At 31.2% G+C, this 17,347-nt stretch overlaps 2 protein-coding genes and 1 long non-coding RNA gene across 4 annotated transcripts; 1 reads left to right on the forward strand and 2 right to left on the reverse strand.

Moving 5' to 3' along the window:
• The first annotated feature begins 3,869 nt into the window (after positions 1 to 3,869).
• LOC104752143 (phospholipid hydroperoxide glutathione peroxidase 1, chloroplastic) lies at positions 3,870 to 5,699 on the forward strand. The gene is made up of 6 exons (XM_010474210.3): positions 3,870 to 4,227; positions 4,403 to 4,479; positions 4,591 to 4,652; positions 5,009 to 5,127; positions 5,207 to 5,374; positions 5,470 to 5,699. The coding sequence occupies exons 1-6, from the start codon at positions 3,973 to 3,975 to the stop codon at positions 5,497 to 5,499; spliced, it is 711 nt and encodes a 236-aa protein (XP_010472512.1). The 5' UTR covers positions 3,870 to 3,972; the 3' UTR covers positions 5,500 to 5,699.
• LOC104752142 (CBL-interacting serine/threonine-protein kinase 16) lies at positions 5,622 to 7,633 on the reverse strand. Its single transcript, XM_010474209.2, has 2 exons — positions 6,875 to 7,633; positions 5,622 to 6,449 (listed from the first exon to the last, which is right to left on the reverse strand). Exons 1-2 carry the CDS (start codon positions 7,567 to 7,569, stop codon positions 5,774 to 5,776), a joined length of 1,371 nt encoding a protein of 456 aa, XP_010472511.2. The 5' UTR covers positions 7,570 to 7,633; the 3' UTR covers positions 5,622 to 5,773.
• A 3,114-nt stretch (positions 7,634 to 10,747) lies between these two features.
• On the reverse strand, positions 10,748 to 12,539 carry LOC104752144 (uncharacterized). Of its 2 annotated transcripts, none has more exons than XR_015583927.1 (2): positions 12,202 to 12,380; positions 10,748 to 12,104 (listed from the first exon to the last, which is right to left on the reverse strand). It is a non-coding gene; the product is annotated as an uncharacterized LOC104752144 (long non-coding RNA). The 2 variants fall into 2 exon arrangements; XR_002035989.2 differs by lacking the exon at positions 12,202 to 12,380 and adding an exon at positions 12,406 to 12,539 and having other exon boundaries at positions 11,512 to 12,104.
• Positions 12,540 to 17,347: the final 4,808 nt, after the last annotated feature.

Genomic DNA, 17,347 nt, shown 5'->3' on the forward strand with positions numbered 1-17,347 from the left:
TTTTCTTCTATGGTAGGGAAAAATTGCACACACAAATGAACATATGCCACTTTTACATGGCATTTAACAAAAGAGAAATATATTTAAATAGTACTCAAATAAGTTTTATAGACAAATATATCACACACTCCAAACTTCCTAAATTAACATATTTGATACAATTATAGTATTTCAAATTGTTTTTTTAGAATTCTGTTTTAGGTTTAAATTCTGTTTTAGGTTTAAATTCTCTATTATACATTTTTTTTTAAAATCAACCACAAATTAATTAAAATAAAACTCCATGATTGGTTGAATAAGCCGAAGGAAAAAAGTTTTCAAAAGTGACAATATGAACAAACGATCTGGTTGAATAAGCCAAACAATCAACTTGCAAATTACAAGAGCGAGAAATCTTAGATAATAAGAAAAGAAGAAAGGAGGTACAAAACAGGTGAAACTCATCTAGGAGGTTGGAGAAGTTTGGTCATTCTTCATGATCTTGCACCATTGCAACTAGCTTGCACAATCCAATTCGAAATTTAGACAATCTATTTTTCTCACCAAGATAACCTCCATGGTCCATAGTAATGCTTCCATCTTTGTATGAAGGGTCTTATGTCCACTTCTAACATGTGGGTCCATCCATATCTGACAGTTAGTTTGTTAAGTTCGAGAGCTTTTAAAGATTTGTTTAGTGATTCTACAAATCATTACATAATATTTCCATATGTTTTGTCTTTACTAGCATAGTTCAAACAATAATTTTTTGGAAAGTCATCCATCCTGAAACTTTCTCAGCTCAAACATGCTTAAGTGTGGAGTTCTTTGAAGACTGCTAACCGAATAGATAAGTGTATTTTGGTAACATAAATAGTCAAATCAATTCTTTTAAACTCTAGACAAACGGGTATCACAAAATACAGTAAAACCTCTATACATTAATAACTTTGGGACCATGAAATTCTATTAATGAATAGAGGTTTTAATTTCTCGATAAATTAATAATTATTAATTTTAAAGAGATTTTCCTAATTTGGTAAAAAAAGTTTAAAATAAGATTTAATCGTTACAATATTTTTGTAAAATCAATTAAAATGAAAATAACAATTATCACGTTTTGAAGATAGTACTCAAAGATTTTTATATAGTAAAAATATTAAAAATGAACTCTAATAAAAATTAATGTGTATATATATACCTATATTTAGATAATTTTAAATAATTATTAATTTCTATTATTGATGGAACCATATATTTACAAAGAATTTTCAAAAAAATATTATCTTATTTTTTAATTGAATTATGTCCAAAATTACAGTAATTCCAGCTTGGGACCGAATAAATATATTAATTTATAAAGATTATTAATTTACCGATTATTAATTTATAGAATTTCTATTGTATATATCAATTTTCCTTTCCATCACCATTCTCTCTATTTCCCATCACTGATCTCAATTATGTTCATTTCCATGTGTAATCCAACTTGTGGTCGTCCTTTTATTCCTAGATCTGATCGCGGGTTTATCAAAAGTTATAACATAGAACACTCCAAAATTTAGAGTAGAAATATCAACAAAAAGCTTTTCCAAGATGCTACCGGTGTTTAAGTTTTATTGTTATGTCATTTGGTTTGATAAATATCCAGCAATATTTTATGAATCTAATAAACCGAATCTATATTAACATTTTTGAAGTATATTTTGGTTTATGCTCTTAAAATTTATCTTATTTAATTTGTTTTTTGCAACATTAACCTCTACAGATTTTTCTAAAATAACATTTCTACTTAATTAACCCATATAAATTTTCCTAAAATAACATTCCTACTTAACTCAATTAATGGAACTATATTAATCGATCAAATTTATTTACGCTTATTGCCATATGCAACATAACACCATCATTTAAGAGATCGAGAAGAAATGTTCAAAACTTATTTTAATACATCTTTATGATACTTGAATGTAAATCGAGGGACTTTGAGAAACAAAAGATTACATTCTCGATTATACTTATGACGAAAATAACGTTCATAAACACGATAACCCATATTAAGAAAATCAAATTTTAGCAAATATATAACTTTGTAAGTAAGAAATACATTTATTTATGTATATATCTCCTTTAGAAACTGAATATTGTTCTGCATGACATTTTTGAAGTATAATTTGGGTTCTGCCCTTATAGTTATGATTATTATTTTTTATTTTATTTACAACTTTAGTCCTTAGTGTGATATTTACACACCTAATAAATATTATTTCCGCAATCATTCAATTATAGCAAACATAAACTAATAAACTCTAGACAATATAGCCAATGGAAACTAATTAAAAAAAAAAACTGAAATCAAATCTACATTTCTTATTCGTATTATACATTAACTCGATATAGTATAGAAATTAATTACTATAACAACTTAATGAAATATTTGTTGCCTTAATCATAAACCTTTTGCATTAATTCAAAATTGTCATATATATTTTTAGATTTTTTGCTTGCTTACCAATATATTATCGATCTCATATTACATCTAATTTTACCATCTTCAAAGAACTATATAAATAACGTCTCAATAGCAATACAAAAATGCATCAATTCATATACTTCAAGTAACCTTCCCGGTTGAGACACGTAATTTGGGTTTAGCGATAAACAGGTGCACACTTATTCCTTTATTAATTTATTGGTATAAAATGTTTATGCTTTCTTTATTTCATCTCTAATACCCTTCTTTTCTTATCTTAGATGGGTTAAAATCGATTTATTTGAAAAAAAAAATTGATTTCACATGAACATGCAACCTTCCGATTAGTGGATAATCAAAATATTTTTGTTTGATTTATTTCATATCTCCACCAATTTTTTGTTTTAGACTCCATGTAATTATGTACTTATGTCACAAATACAAGTTGAGAAAGAAACCAATTTTGAGTTTAGCTCACGGTGAGCTGCCCACCTTTCTAAGTATCCTCTTTATATTTACTATTGTATATATACTATCATTTTGCACTTACCAAGCTTTTCGGTTTTTGGTACACCCCAGGATTTTGCTTTGATCCATTTGTATATCTTTTCAAACAATTGAGAGTAAATTAAAGGAGCCTATGTTGAGGCCACAGAGGAGGAAAATATGTTGGAGGAGGAGAAAAGAAAGAGATACGTTTGGCGAAGTTGTTCATAGTTTTTGTTGAATGATAATTGTTTAATTGATTCCAAAGTGACTATTAAATGCTCTATATACTTTGTAATGATTTAATAGAGTAATATATGAGCATGATAATCATGTAATTTATATGATAATTTAGGATTTTTTTTCATGTAACTAGACTAATATTTTATTGTATATGTATTAACGAGTTGAATCTAAAAATAGTAAATAAAGTTGATTTAATTACGACTGTAAAAAACAAATCATCTTGAAGGTATACGGGTGAAATCCTAGAATTAACATTCAAAATACAATTATACAATATAAACAAAAAAAAGAAAAAAAATAAGAAATAAATAAAATTTAAAAAATTTTAGTTAAAAATTGTCTCGCGGTGTACCGCGGATTAAAATCTAGTACCGAAATATGTTTGCAACATATCAACAATTTTGTTATTGTGTTTATAACGGTATCTTTAATTACTCGAACAGTAACAATAAACAAAAAGTAAAAAAAAAAAAAACCCAAATTTTGATCACTCACTAGAAAAAAAATCAAATTTTGATCACTCACTAGAATAAAATAAACTTTCATCTATAAATTAATTAAAAAAAGTAATTGAGAATAAGATTAACAAAAGGATCAAGGATTAAAGTATAGAACCTCATTGAAGGTAAAAAAAAAAAAAAGTTATGGCTCAAAATCTGTTTTATTTTTTAATATGTTTTTGGCACTAATAATATAAAAGGCTCTCGAGTCTCTCGCCGAACAGCTCTGAGTGTATCCTTTAACTGGTCGAAAGCAAACAAAACTAAACTCGTCTCCGGTAAACCAAAATGGTTTCTATGACTGCTTCTTCTTCTTCTTACGCACCATTCTCTACAGTCTTCAACAGTTCGAGACCCAATTCATCTTCAACCTTTGTCATCCCTTCCTTCAAATTCTCCACCGGGGTGTCCAATTTCGCGAATCTGAGTAATGGGTTTTCTCTAAAATCCCCGATTAATCATGGGTTCCTCTTCAAGTCTCGTCCTTTCAGTGTTCAAGCTAGAGCTGCTGCTGAGAAGACCGTTCACGATTTCACCGTTAAGGTTTTGCTTCTTTTACTCTTTTCTTTAGGGTTGTGTCTGCCTCTTTACTAAAAATTGGGGGAATCTTCAAATTTGTAACAAAGCTTTACTGATTCATATTGTTACTGAGTTTTTAGGTTATTGTGATTGATTCTACTAAATCTGAAAAAAAAACTGAGATGTATTTTGGAGGCAGGACATTGATGGGAATGATGTTGCTTTGAACAAATTCAAGGGGAAAGTTATGTTGATCGTCAATGTCGCTTCAAGATGGTAACTTTTTTTTTTTTATCTTTCTTCATCCTCTTGATTGCGATTTCTTCTGTTCATAGTTCATGTAGAGGTTTCTGATGTTAAAGATTTGTGTTTCTATGAACAAAACAGTGGTCTCACATCATCAAATTACTCAGAGCTATCACATCTGTATGAGAAATACAAGAGCCAAGGTGAGCTCTAATTCTATAGATCCTTGTATCTATCATTCTTTGTGTCAATCAATATGTTCCGGTCCTATTCTTGCTACTGCCAATGTTACTAGTTCGCAGTTCAACTTAATATATTGAATTTGAATTGTTCTGCAACTTTTGAACTGCAAGTCAATTCAGTATCTTTGTTGGGTTGATGGATAATCTCAATCCATCAGCTCTTCATAACTCATTTAGATTACGAATCTTGTCTTTATGCATTTAGCAAGGGCATCATAACCAATCAACGTCTATTTTTTTGTTTTCCGATGAATTTTGTAGTGAGTAAGACAATACTACTAGCACATCACAAACCTTTCCTGTTGTTCTGATTACAGGATTTGAGATTCTAGCTTTTCCCTGCAATCAGTTTGGTGGCCAAGAGCCTGGGTCAAATCCCGAGATCAAACAATTCGCTTGCACCCGGTTTAAAGCAGAGTTCCCTATATTTGATAAGGTAAAGATAATCTCTAAAAACATTCACTCTTCTTTTCTGGTTGGTTGCAGATTAGAATAAAGTTTTGAGATTCCTACAGGTTGACGTGAATGGACCGAGCACAGCGCCCATCTACGAATTCTTGAAATCAAACGCAGGAGGATTCTTAGGTGGTCTCATTAAATGGAACTTTGAGAAGTTCTTAATTGATAAAAAGGGAAAGGTAGTTGAGAGGTACCCTCCCACTACATCCCCTTTCCAAATCGAGGTACGGTTAAGGGATAGATACTTCATGTTTCGGTTCATAGCGGTGGTTTGGTTCAGGGTTTGTGACCAAACAATTTTGTTTCGGCTGTTTTACAGAAAGACATCCAGAAGTTGCTTGCCGCTTAAACACTTTTGCTAATGAGATTATGAGAGAGCATATAGAGGACTGATGGTAAAAATAGCTGGAAATTGTGACATAAAGTTTCCGGTTATTGCTTGTATTATACCTTCCCATAAGTAATATATTATTTAATAAAGAACCAAAAAAACATTATTATTTTGTTACTTATAAAAGTTCTTGTCGATATATATATGCAATTTCACAATAAGACAGTCTCGCTCTCGCACATCCCATGCCAAAAATCAGAATATTACAGCTCATGAAGAATTATTTAATTATTCAGTTATCATTAGTGGTAACCTCATCTTCATCATCATCACCTTGCCAAGACCAGACAATGTCTTTAAGCGCTGGCCTAACGTCATCCTCACAGAAGAGGTAGTACTCCAAAGTGTCCCCGGAGGATTTGCAGAACTCGACGACAGAGACTTCAGGAGCAACTTCGAAAACTTCCGCCGTCACGGAGAGCCTCCCTTTACGGCCTTCTGTTCTCCTTTGTAGCTTCATCTTGCAGTCTTTGACATGTTTAACCCTCATGTTCATCTCACGAGCCGCCTTCTCCAGCCTCTCCTTGACGGATATCGCGGGGTACTTGGATGTGAACATCCGCTTTGGCTTCCTTTTTATCTCGAATAGGTTGGAGAGGTCGAAACCTGAAGACATTGAAGTGATGAATTGGAAAGCGTTGAAAGATCTTGGAGAAACTCCGTCGTCTTCCTCCTCCTCGTACCTGTCTTTCTTCTTTTTCTTTGCTGGTGGCTCCGGTGGAGATGGGATTGTTTCGTCGATTGAAAAAGCTACTGGTGGTGTAAAATTCTTTCGGAACCATGGAATCAGTTTGATCTTCGACATTGAAATGCGTTGTTCAGGATCCGGCACAAGCAATCTTGAGATTAGTTCCTTAGATTCTGAGGAAAACCACGGTGGGAACTCGCATTCAGCCTTGAAGATCTTCCTGTTTTATTATTATAGAATGCGCGAAAATGTTCAAATCAAGCAAGAAACAAAACTTTGATTTTGATTGGTTCACATTCCGGTTCAACAATACTAGTAAGTAATAACCAAACAAGAAACAATACTGTCACTATTTGACATGAAATTTGGATAACATAACGAATTAATATACCCAAAATTAATATACACTTTGATAACATAACAATGTTCATTTTTGTATCTATTGGAATAAGTTAAATTGTCCTATTCAAATAATTGACCTAATCAAAACAAAATACATATTTTTTTTTTAATTGAGAAGAATCTGGAAATCCAAGTCAAAGTGGACAGCCTTGGTTTTAAGTTCTCATTTGTCTTTTTAAAATGAATAAAAAAAATTAAACGGTTTGAATTGGTTAACCCAAAACCCGGTCAAGGCATACTTACGTGTACAATGTCATGACGTTTTCGTCGATAAACGGCAAGAAGCCAGCAAGGAGTGCATACAAAACAATCCCGCACGACCAAATATCCGCCATAGCTCCGTCGTATCCTTTATTCCGTAAAACCTCCGGCGCAACGTAAGCCGGCGTCCCGCACCGTGTATGTAAAAGGTCATCGCTGCTGCTACGTCTTCCACCTAGCCCTTCCGGCATCATCAAAGCGGAAAGTCCGAAATCCGAAACCTTGAGATCGCCTTCTCCGTCAAGCAACAGATTCTCCGGCTTGATATCCCGGTGGAAAACACCGCGGCTGTGGCAAAAATCCACCGCAGATATCAGTTGTTGGAAATATTTTCTGGCTAGATCCTCCGGGAGCTTCCCGTCTCTATCGATCATCTCGAAAAGCTCACCTCCGTTGACGTACTCCATAACGAAGAAGATCTTCTTCTTTGTAGCCATCACTTCACGGAGCTCGACAACGTTGGGATGACGGAGGAGACGCATGACGGAGATCTCACGTTCGATTTGCTCCATCATGCCACGACGCTTGAATGCGCGGTCTTTTTTGATGACCTTGATTGCCACGTCATCGCCGGTGGAGATCTCTGTTCCGTGATAGACTTTGGCGAAGTTACCGGTGCCGAGTAGTCTTCCGATCTCGTACTTGTCGAACAAGACAGTACGGTTTGATTCCTCCATTGTCTCTGCACTTTGTTATACTAGTTACAAGTATATGTGAGGATACTTATGTCAGAAAATTTGTGACTTGTTATATTTATAAGCAGAAATGATTTAATTTATAAGTGTTATCTACTTTGTTTGATATGCGACGACTAAGTGAACTGTGAAGAAATGTTCTGTCCTTATCTAAACAAACTGATGTGCATAAGCTCTGCCAGCGCAATAAAACATGACCGAAGCCAAAAGAAGCGAAGCGAAACTAAATCCGGAAATTGAATTCAGTTTTACTCGATCGGCTTTTTGCTCTTTGTATTGAGTGCTTAAAAATGGAAAAACATGGTTAAAGACTAGTATGATCAAAGTATATATTAAGTTATTAACAAAGTAAAGCATGTAAAAGAAATACTAAAGAGTGAATGGCCATTTCTAATTAGGAAGATGCAAAGATAAAAGAATAAGAGGAAAAATCACTCTAAATACAATATAAAAACATTAGGAATTTTTTCGCATTAGGATTTGCATAAATTATTAGAACATATATCCAAAAAAGAAAGAATTGAATGCCTCTTTTTATAAGTTTTAAGCTAGTGAAATTTGTTCTTTCAAATTATATATAAGACATTCTAAAAAGATTAAATTATTATTTCTGACATCAAATATATATATATATATATATATATATATATATATATATATATATATATATATTGATAAAGGGCTTTCAATTAAAATGAATAGTGACCATTACAAGCTATGACACTGAGTCATACAGTTTTCAATTAAAAGTATTTTTTTAACTATGTCCAGAATAAAAGTCCTCTTCAACTAGTTATAATAGTGTTCTTGCGTATTTCTGACACTATAATAAGTTGTGAAGAGTTTTCAGAATAGAGTTAAGTATTGATATACTAGTAGAGTATAAATAAGAAGAGTAAATCCCAATCCTCTTGTATATTGGACGACATGAAATTGACGTGGAATCACCGTTAATGCTACGCATGTTTTGATGTGGATACGCATTAATTAAAAATAGTAACTTATCCCGATAAAATTTCAATGAACTGTCTTTTTTTGGTAAGGCAAGATGTGACCTTTTCTACTTGGCCCTTTAATAATTTTTAAACATTTTTTTGACTTTTCATAGAGGATTTTCTCATTTTCTTTCTTTTCTCCCATATTTTTCATGCTTTGGAAGATCATATCGGAAAGTTAATCTCTCTCATACAATAGTAATAGTAGCTACCAAATCTTCCTTTTTGCATCTTGCGTTGTAAGATTCTTCATATTTTTCATACACAACGCTACAAAAAAAAACTCAATTTTGCTCAATTGTTTCTATCATTTATTTATATGAATGATTTTCATTAACTCGAGTACATTTCCATATGAAGAAAAAAGGCAAAAATATTGGCCAAAAATCCTGAATGACTTATTAAAAATAGAGAAAAATCTTCATGTGTAATCCTCAAATTCAATCCGATTTATAGTCATATTTAAAAGAATGCATGTAGCCGTTGTTTATTGAATTTGAAAGTATGTTTTGCTGAAACTCTCTTTGTTAGAAAAAGGTTTCCATAATTCGCCTACAAACTTTCTTCCTTCCTAAAGTATCCAATCTAACCGATATTTTATAACATATTGATTTTGGCCACCTTTATCTAAACTAAAATGAAGATAGATCGTAGATCAAATACTTTCACATAAAAAAAAAAAAATACATAACTCAATTAATTCTTAAATTTCATTGCCAAAAATGCTATAAATGGTCAACAACAAAAAAAAAATCACTGTCTTATAATGAACGAGTAGCCAAGATATAAGAATAACAAATAGTCATATTTTTCTCCTAATTCAACTAGAAAAATATAAGCAAACTTCGAGTAATTGAATTTTTTTTGTTTGCTGAGTTTTTTCTCGCTATTAGGTACATGTAAACAAATTCTCATGATAAAAGTAGATACTTGAAATCTGATACATTTACGCATGCACCATTCACAATCGAAATTTGAATATAGGGAGAAAAAAGAACTAAGGTAAATCTTATTCTCACTTGTGGTAACAAGATTATAAAGAAGAGGGAGAAAAAAATATCAGTTCTACCAGTCGCCACACTTGATGTTATGTGCTAACAAGAACTAATGATTCGTTGAAAATGAATGGATCGGACAGGGGAGTTTATATATGGCTAAGATATAAGTACTCATTTTAACGAACTTAAATAACAAATCCAAGAAACTTTGTGATATGTGTCATGATTTGGACCCACGATTAATGCCAAATTTGTTTTGTTCTTACGCAAGTTCATACTATAACAAAATATGTACTGAAAACGAAGGGTAACAAGGTAGTTTCACAACCGCTTATTTCATTGTTTTATGGCTAATGGCTAGATACATATGGGGCTGCATGCCCGATTTGTTTGTATTTTGTGGATCACTAGCTCGTCCAAACTAGCTACCAAAGCATGCCCGATTTGTTTGTATTTTGTGGATCACTAGGTCGTCCAAACTAGCTACCAAAACCCGACCATGCCATGAATTTCGTAGGACATCATTAATCAGTCCAACTCTATTAAACCGTGTATATATATAGTTGATTGTGAGTATACCGTAATCAGAGTGAAATGATTTGCCAAATTCAGCTAAATAAGCCATCATTTGCACCGAAAAGGTTTAAATATTGCATTACGTAGATTTTTTTTGACCAAATGTTTAGGTGTTTCTACTTCAAAAAGAATCTAAAGATTAACTTCAATTACCTAGCTTTTGTCCCGATAAAAAAAACCTAAAAATGTTGTTCGAGTGTATCTATATGTATTCTGCCAAAATACGGATCAATCCATATGATATAATTAGAGAAAGTTAATTAAGCTAAGAAGAATTTTATATGGAGCTTCGAAAATGTCTTGAACTAGATAAAATAAATTAATATATAAATTGTGTTGTTGATTAAACTCAACATGTCAAGAAAATATCCGACTGTTGAGTACATCTTAAAATTGTATAACTGTATACAGCTACATAAAAGAAAACTAATTGACTCTCGGAATGAATATATTGGGTGAAAATGGAAGACTTGTAAGAAAAATAAGTTTTGTTGATGAAACTTGGTGATAAAGAAGAATGCTTTAGTCTTTTTCTTTCAACGAATTGTATTTCTAAAAATGGTTTAATTTCTCAATGAACTAGGTCTCGGCTCTTAATTTTCTTATTTTTTTCACGTTTGCGTTAGCATATGATCAAACAGAAACACAAAGTCCACTGTCTTCTAAATTTCACAATCGATTCACAAATATCAATACTGACTTCAATTAAAGCTAGAGATGATGTGAGAAAGATGCAATCATCACCAAACTGCAAAGAGATACATATATTTATTCCTGCAAGATATATACACACACACACATATTTGACCACATAATCATCGTGATTTCAGTCCAACGACTCACTTACCCAAGAAAAATGAAAGGTGCAAACAGTAGGACAACAAATTAATTGTAGTGTTGATATTTTCTCGACAAACACCAAAAGAATTCAACAGCATTTAACAGTACAAAAGCGGAAAGACATGACACATCAACATGTGGCACCAATACAACAAATTCATACATTATGGGTTGTATTAGTTTGCATACAAAATGCGTGTTTTTTTTTTTGAAGCAGTTGCATAGGAACATGTTCTCAAATTAATCTAACAAACCAAACCCTTAAAAAGAATATTCTCACACTATTCATGTTCACAAATGTAACATGGAATCAAATATTATATATATATATAAATGTTAAGTACAACTAATGATATACTACCATTTAACTTTTTTTGTCAAATAATAAGCTAATCATGTACCTCATGGAATAAAAATGTACGAGCAAACCATTTAAATAACAAGAAGAACAACGACTCATTCTTATAATGCAAATATCATGACAGTACTCTTGCAACACGCAAAATTAGATGATATGATCGCGTGAATCAAATGACATATATATAGATATATAAAAGTATATATACAAAGGGAACTACTAGGGATTAAAACGCCTCGAGAGAGACAGAGAGGAAAAAGAAACGATATAATTAATATATACATGAATCGAGAAAAAATTAAGGACCATCCTATTAAAAAACTAGGTTACCATGCTAATCTAACTAAACCACGCGTTAACTCATAGATTAAGCTTTTTCGATAATACCCATCTCTTAAAATATAATGAATGTTTAAAGGCTAAAGGTCTAATCGAGCATGCAAGCAGATCGAACCAACATCTATACACAAGAACAAACCATCGTTTAGATCGTCTCTTTTTACCTTAATTTGGAGATGAACAAGAAAGAGAAAGAGAGATTGTATATGTGAGAGAGATTGAGACAAAGAGAACAAAGACAGGCCAAAGAGATCAACACCGGAATCTGACAGAAAGAGCAGTGAGCACGCAAGAGAAGCAAATGCAATGATATGCAAATTGCCTTTGAGTGCTCACTCTCTTCTGTCAGTTTCTTTGCGTTTCTTTTGTCCCAACCTTATTCACTCACACAATCCATCCAACTTCAGAGATCTACAAGATGAAACAAGGAACAAGAGTGAGACATCTGGTGTCAGATCTGAGTTTTATAACAAGAGAAGCAAAGAACCAAGAGAGATAAAGATTATACATATATGATAAGAAAAGAGAGATTCCAGTTAAGATAACCCTTTGGAAGATCAAATCTAGGGTTTTTTTATAATGTCTAAATCGAGGAAAAAAACATAACCAAAAAAAGCAAAAAAAGAAAAGAAAAAGAAAGAGAGTAAAGAAACAAAGATCTGATGAGAAGATAAGAGAAAACCTTATCTTTCTCTCTTTCAAAGAGTCTTACCTTTCTTTATGGCTTTTGTCGCTTTCTTTATCTCTCTTACATGGCAAAGGGAACAGATGTCTGGCAAGGCATTGAATTGAACAGAACATTTGAATTTATAGAGACCTAAAAATGGCAACCCACAAGACTCCAATGAACTTGAGATTTGAGAGTGAAGGTATGTATATAAGATTAGGGACGAGTTTGCCTTTTTCCCGTTTTTTTTTGGCCAACAATATTACCTCTAATATGACTATTTAATATTTATTAATGGTCATTTACTTCCTCCTTGCCCTTAATTTGATTATTAGTAGTATTATTTTCCTTTTAATGTCTCCTATTTCCTTTGTTGGCGGAAGACCAGCACCAACAAGCCCTAAAAAATGGAAATTATAGAAGGTAAATTAAACAAAGTGTACGAGTTGATAATAGTTACTAAATGAGAATTTTGTTTCAACTATTGAACCTTTCCCTTCAAAATACTAGCACCCCTCGTTTCTAATTAATCCAAGTTTAGAAAAGAAATTGGTTTAATCTTTTTAATTTTTTATGCATGCATGCATGCATTCTTATGAATTGTAAACTTAGAAAAAAATAATAGATGCATATACAGTGCCGATCCGGTATAATCGGATGCCCTATGTACAATCCAGTTTGGAGACTTTAGAACAAATTTTTTTTTACCTCTTATACTAAAGAAAAAAAAATTGGACCTAATTTTAATAGATTCAGACCAAAAGTTAATTTTTTTGAACCAAATTCATACTAAAATCTGAATTTTGGGACAAAATTTCTTTATTTTCTATAAAATTGAGCATTTTTTCTAGAGACTTAATCAAATAAAACTTAAAAAAAGGCTTTAATTATTAAAGAAAAAAAATGAAAAAATTTGGGACCCCAATCCTTTGCTTAGGTTGCTTCCCCTCTCGACCGGCACTGTGCATATATAAACCAATTAAATTATGTTTTTTTTTCTTTTGTCAAGAACCAAAAAAAACAAGACTTTTTTTTTGGTCAACAAACAGACAAAAATTTATGCTATATACTTAACAAAATGTCGACCAGATACCATTTACCTGACTTTCTATTAATGTTCATATATCAAATATTGGTTTCTATTAATGTTTTGGGGACAAGTTTCCCTTTTTGTTATTGTTTTGCCAACAAATTTTCTTATAATAGTCTCAAATAATGATTAACAAAAAGTGTCATTTTGAAAAATTTGTACGTATCTTTTATAAATAGATTTACACTTAAAAGCTTTGTCTTCTAATTAATAAAATTATATAAAAGGAGATTCAGTTTTCAAATTTACATTCGAAATATAAAACAACACTATTTGTAAAACAGAATAAAACCTTAAAATTATACTATTTGTGGAATGGAGGAGTAAATATATATTAATTTCCAATTACTGTATAATTGATTATATTATTTCTTTGTTTTTTTAATTATTTCCTTTGTTGGTAGAAGAGTAACAATAAGAAGCTCTCAAAAGTAAAATTGTAAAATTATGTGCTTTCTTAATATTCTTTTACTGAAGAATAATTATGTATAACACTTTAAAATAATGAATTCATGTAAGTACCACATTCACATTATCGTTTGATAGGTAACATTGCATAATAAAATAAAGAAATAAGTGAAAACTTGCAGAATGAAAAATCTCACAATGAAATTACAGAAAAAAGATATAATTGCTTGGATATATTTTTTGCAATGGCAAAATGTAGTATTACATAACCAATATATAATAAATTTTAAGTAATATTTAGTGATAAAAATATAGGAGTAAAAGATATTTCTATTTAAGAAAAATAGTAATGGAGTCAACAAAATATTTGTCAATTATATTTGGATGAATTTGAACCACTTAATCTTTTTATAAAATGGAGACTATATTTAGAATTTTGAGTTAATGGCTTAGTATATTGTTTGTACTCCACCACATAAGAATATGCTATCTATTATGAAAAACACCATTCATCGTCCCTGGTTAAAATTAAAAAATTTATATCTAACAAAATACTGATCACTTTATTCCATTGCTATTTACCTAATTAGAAATCCAATAATTACCATTTTTCCTTCAACTGGTTTTTCATTTTCTGCCACTAAATTGATTCTTTCTTTGTAGCAATAAAAATTTATATTAGTTATCGACCTTTATACTTGTTTTCTTCACAAAGTAAAGAAAACAATTTGAAGTAAAAGAAATATTTTCTTTTGCTTTGATATTGTATGATTGATCTATAACCATCGCAAGATATTACATTGTATCGGTTTTTATTTTTAAAATTTTAATTAACATTTAGTTGGCCAAAACTAATATATATTCAGCCATATATACTATATCTTTCAAAAAAATGCAACAATGAAATACTCCCTCTGTTTTTCAAAAAGTGTTATTTTGATACAATTAACACAAATTAAGAAAAAAATATAACTATACATGTTTGCCCTTATTTAATAAGTGATTAATGGTTTAAATTCAATCAAATGAACTTTGGGTTGAGGATAAATTAAAAAAGTTAATATATTGGAATTGTAAAGAAGAAAAAATATCTAGAATGAAATTCTTTATAAAAGAGAGGAATTACATATAATTATCTATATTAAAAAAGTTCAATGTTTTCATATTATTTTGGATTAATTTTTACATAATCTAAACTTAGTTATTATGCCAAGGAGAATGATTGCGGCTACAGCATCTTCTTCCAAACGTTGGCAACATGCATGCCAACATCTTGTCTCTATAATTGCATGCAAATTAAGCATTTGCTTCTCAATTACTAAATATATTTATAATCTAGGTGAACTAAAGACATATAGAACATCGAATATTATCTTTGCAGAATATTGAAATTTTTAGTTACACATTTTGCAATCGTGGTCGCATAAACTTCTATCGACTCAATCTAGATCAAATATATATAAGTAAAAAAATGTGTGGTGTTTTGTTTTTTTTTCAGTCCGACCAAGGTGTGGTGTATGTCTGATAACTTGACAGAAGTGATGTTGTCACTTTCAACTTGCACTGTGAAGTGATGATATGCTAATTTGGGCTTCAATTTCAAATCTTTAGATGATTAGTATTCTGGTTATTGTATAGTTAGTTCGAAGAACCATTATTTTCGCCGGTTATTATAGTTTCATGACTCTTAGTTGGGTCAGTCGGATGTATTGTCCGTTTTAGGTTTAAGATCCCAACAGTGAAAGCCGGAGAGACCAAGCTTTTCTGATGATGCATCTCTTGGTGTTGAAGCTATTGAGACAAGCTCTACACGTCGATCATGAGGATCTTTTAGTTGGGATTTGATCTGTTTTCAGTATTGGTTAGGTCTTCTCTGTGTAAGTATTTGTTTTTGTGTCATTAGGTCAATTTAGGTGATTTAAGAGATGATTTCACTTCGAATCGTGGTGTGTTATCTATCTCATTGTGGTTAAAAAATGCAATGGTTTTCGATTAGGTAGCGTTGGATCTGCTAGTGTTCCAGGATTGTACTTGATCAATCATTGTATTTGTTTTGATCCAAGTGTATAGAGGTGAATGTAATGTGCCTTTGATTTGGTTGTAACAATTAGGTTAATAAAAAATTGATGTTGAGTCAAAAAAATATAAGTAAAAAAATGTTAAAGAAAACTATAAAAGGAATAGCCGAATAGGTAACGAATAGATTCAATGGAATATGTCTCGAATACACCAAAAGAATACCAAAGAAAACAAAGATAAAGTAGTGAAGCTTTATCGAAAAAAAGAGAATAAGAAAAAATTGTTGGCATGCATTGGATGGAGGCATATTAAAGTGACGTGGTGTCACAATAAACCAGAGTCGCATGAAACAGTCTGACCGTTGATTTGAGACATTCATTCCCTACCGTTGGATCTGTCACTTTTACAAGACACCTTTCCTTGTTTTCTCAGACTTTTCATAGTGGCCAATGGACTTTTTAAATTAAAAACAGAGATCAAACAAAATTACTGTAGTACGATTAACTGGATATGATGAAACCGTGCATTAAATGGGTAACGATTGAATAATTATTATTATTTTTTTTTTGTCAAACAAGACTTGTATTTCATCATTCAATCAAACTCCTCAAGGGTAAAGTTTACAAAGTTTTCAAGCATAAAAGATTACAGTTAACTTCAAAAGGCATATATTATAATCAGTTGGATAAGCCAAAGAGAATTGGAGATCGCAACAAACAAGCTACAAGCTACAAGCAACGTCATGGTGTGTCATAAACACTTTCACAATCAAGTCAAGGGGTTTTGAAATAGTCACGATCAAAGATGATTCATATGACGCTGAAAAGTTGGGGCATGTTTGAGTACACTCGGTATTCAGATGGAGCAGGGATGAGAGATTGAAGGAGTTTCGGTAATCGTTGCTCTTTGGAGACAAGATCATAATGTCGTTCTTCTTTAAAATCATCTCCAACTCATCTCCATTTCTATCTGCAAACTCCATTTTAGAAAAAACCTTCTCCAACCCCACTCTATTTCCATCTGCAAAATGGAAATATCTATATTTGTCTCTATATTTTGAGACTTTTAATTTATTTCTCCATTTTGGAGTTGAATTTTTTTATTTGCAAATCAATCCCTTAAATTTATATAGATTTATAATTTATATCCAAATATAGTTAATTATTATTATTTTATACTTAAACTTATATATAATAATTTTTAAATTCTATATTTAACATATATTACATAGAAAATAGACAATACAAACAAAAGTACAAAATAGCATTACTACTGTTGGACATAATTTTATCATCATAAATAAATAAATATAATTTATTTAGTCAACGCATATTTTGCTGGATAAATTCAGCGTAAATAAGAGTTTATCTTATAAAAGGAAAATCTTCCTGATTAGTTCAAGGAACCGAGAATCTCGTGACTGACTCTGTCAAGCGACCAAGAATCTCGTGACTAACTCTGTCACGAGAC

The sequence above is a fragment of the Camelina sativa genome, chromosome 16 (assembly GCF_030686135.1).
Source record: "Camelina sativa cultivar CO46 ecotype springtype chromosome 16, ASM3068613v1".
NCBI classification, from domain to species: domain Eukaryota; kingdom Viridiplantae; phylum Streptophyta; class Magnoliopsida; order Brassicales; family Brassicaceae; genus Camelina; species Camelina sativa.

Bases quoted from the DNA above. Each gene is read 5' to 3' on its own strand.
- LOC104752143 (XM_010474210.3), top strand. From the start codon at position 3,973: ATGGTTTCTATGACTGCTTCTTCTTCTTCTTACGCACCATTCTCTACA. The intron at 4,653-5,008 runs GTGAGCTCTAAT...TTCTGATTACAG, and splicing joins TGAGAAATACAAGAGCCAAG to GATTTGAGATTCTAGCTTTT. The intron at 5,128-5,206 runs GTAAAGATAATC...AGATTCCTACAG, and splicing joins AGTTCCCTATATTTGATAAG to GTTGACGTGAATGGACCGAG.
- LOC104752142 (XM_010474209.2), bottom strand. From the start codon at position 7,569: ATGGAGGAATCAAACCGTACTGTCTTGTTCGACAAGTACGAGATCGGA. The intron at 6,450-6,874 runs GTAAGTATGCCT...ATAATAAAACAG, and splicing joins AACGTCATGACATTGTACAC to GAAGATCTTCAAGGCTGAAT.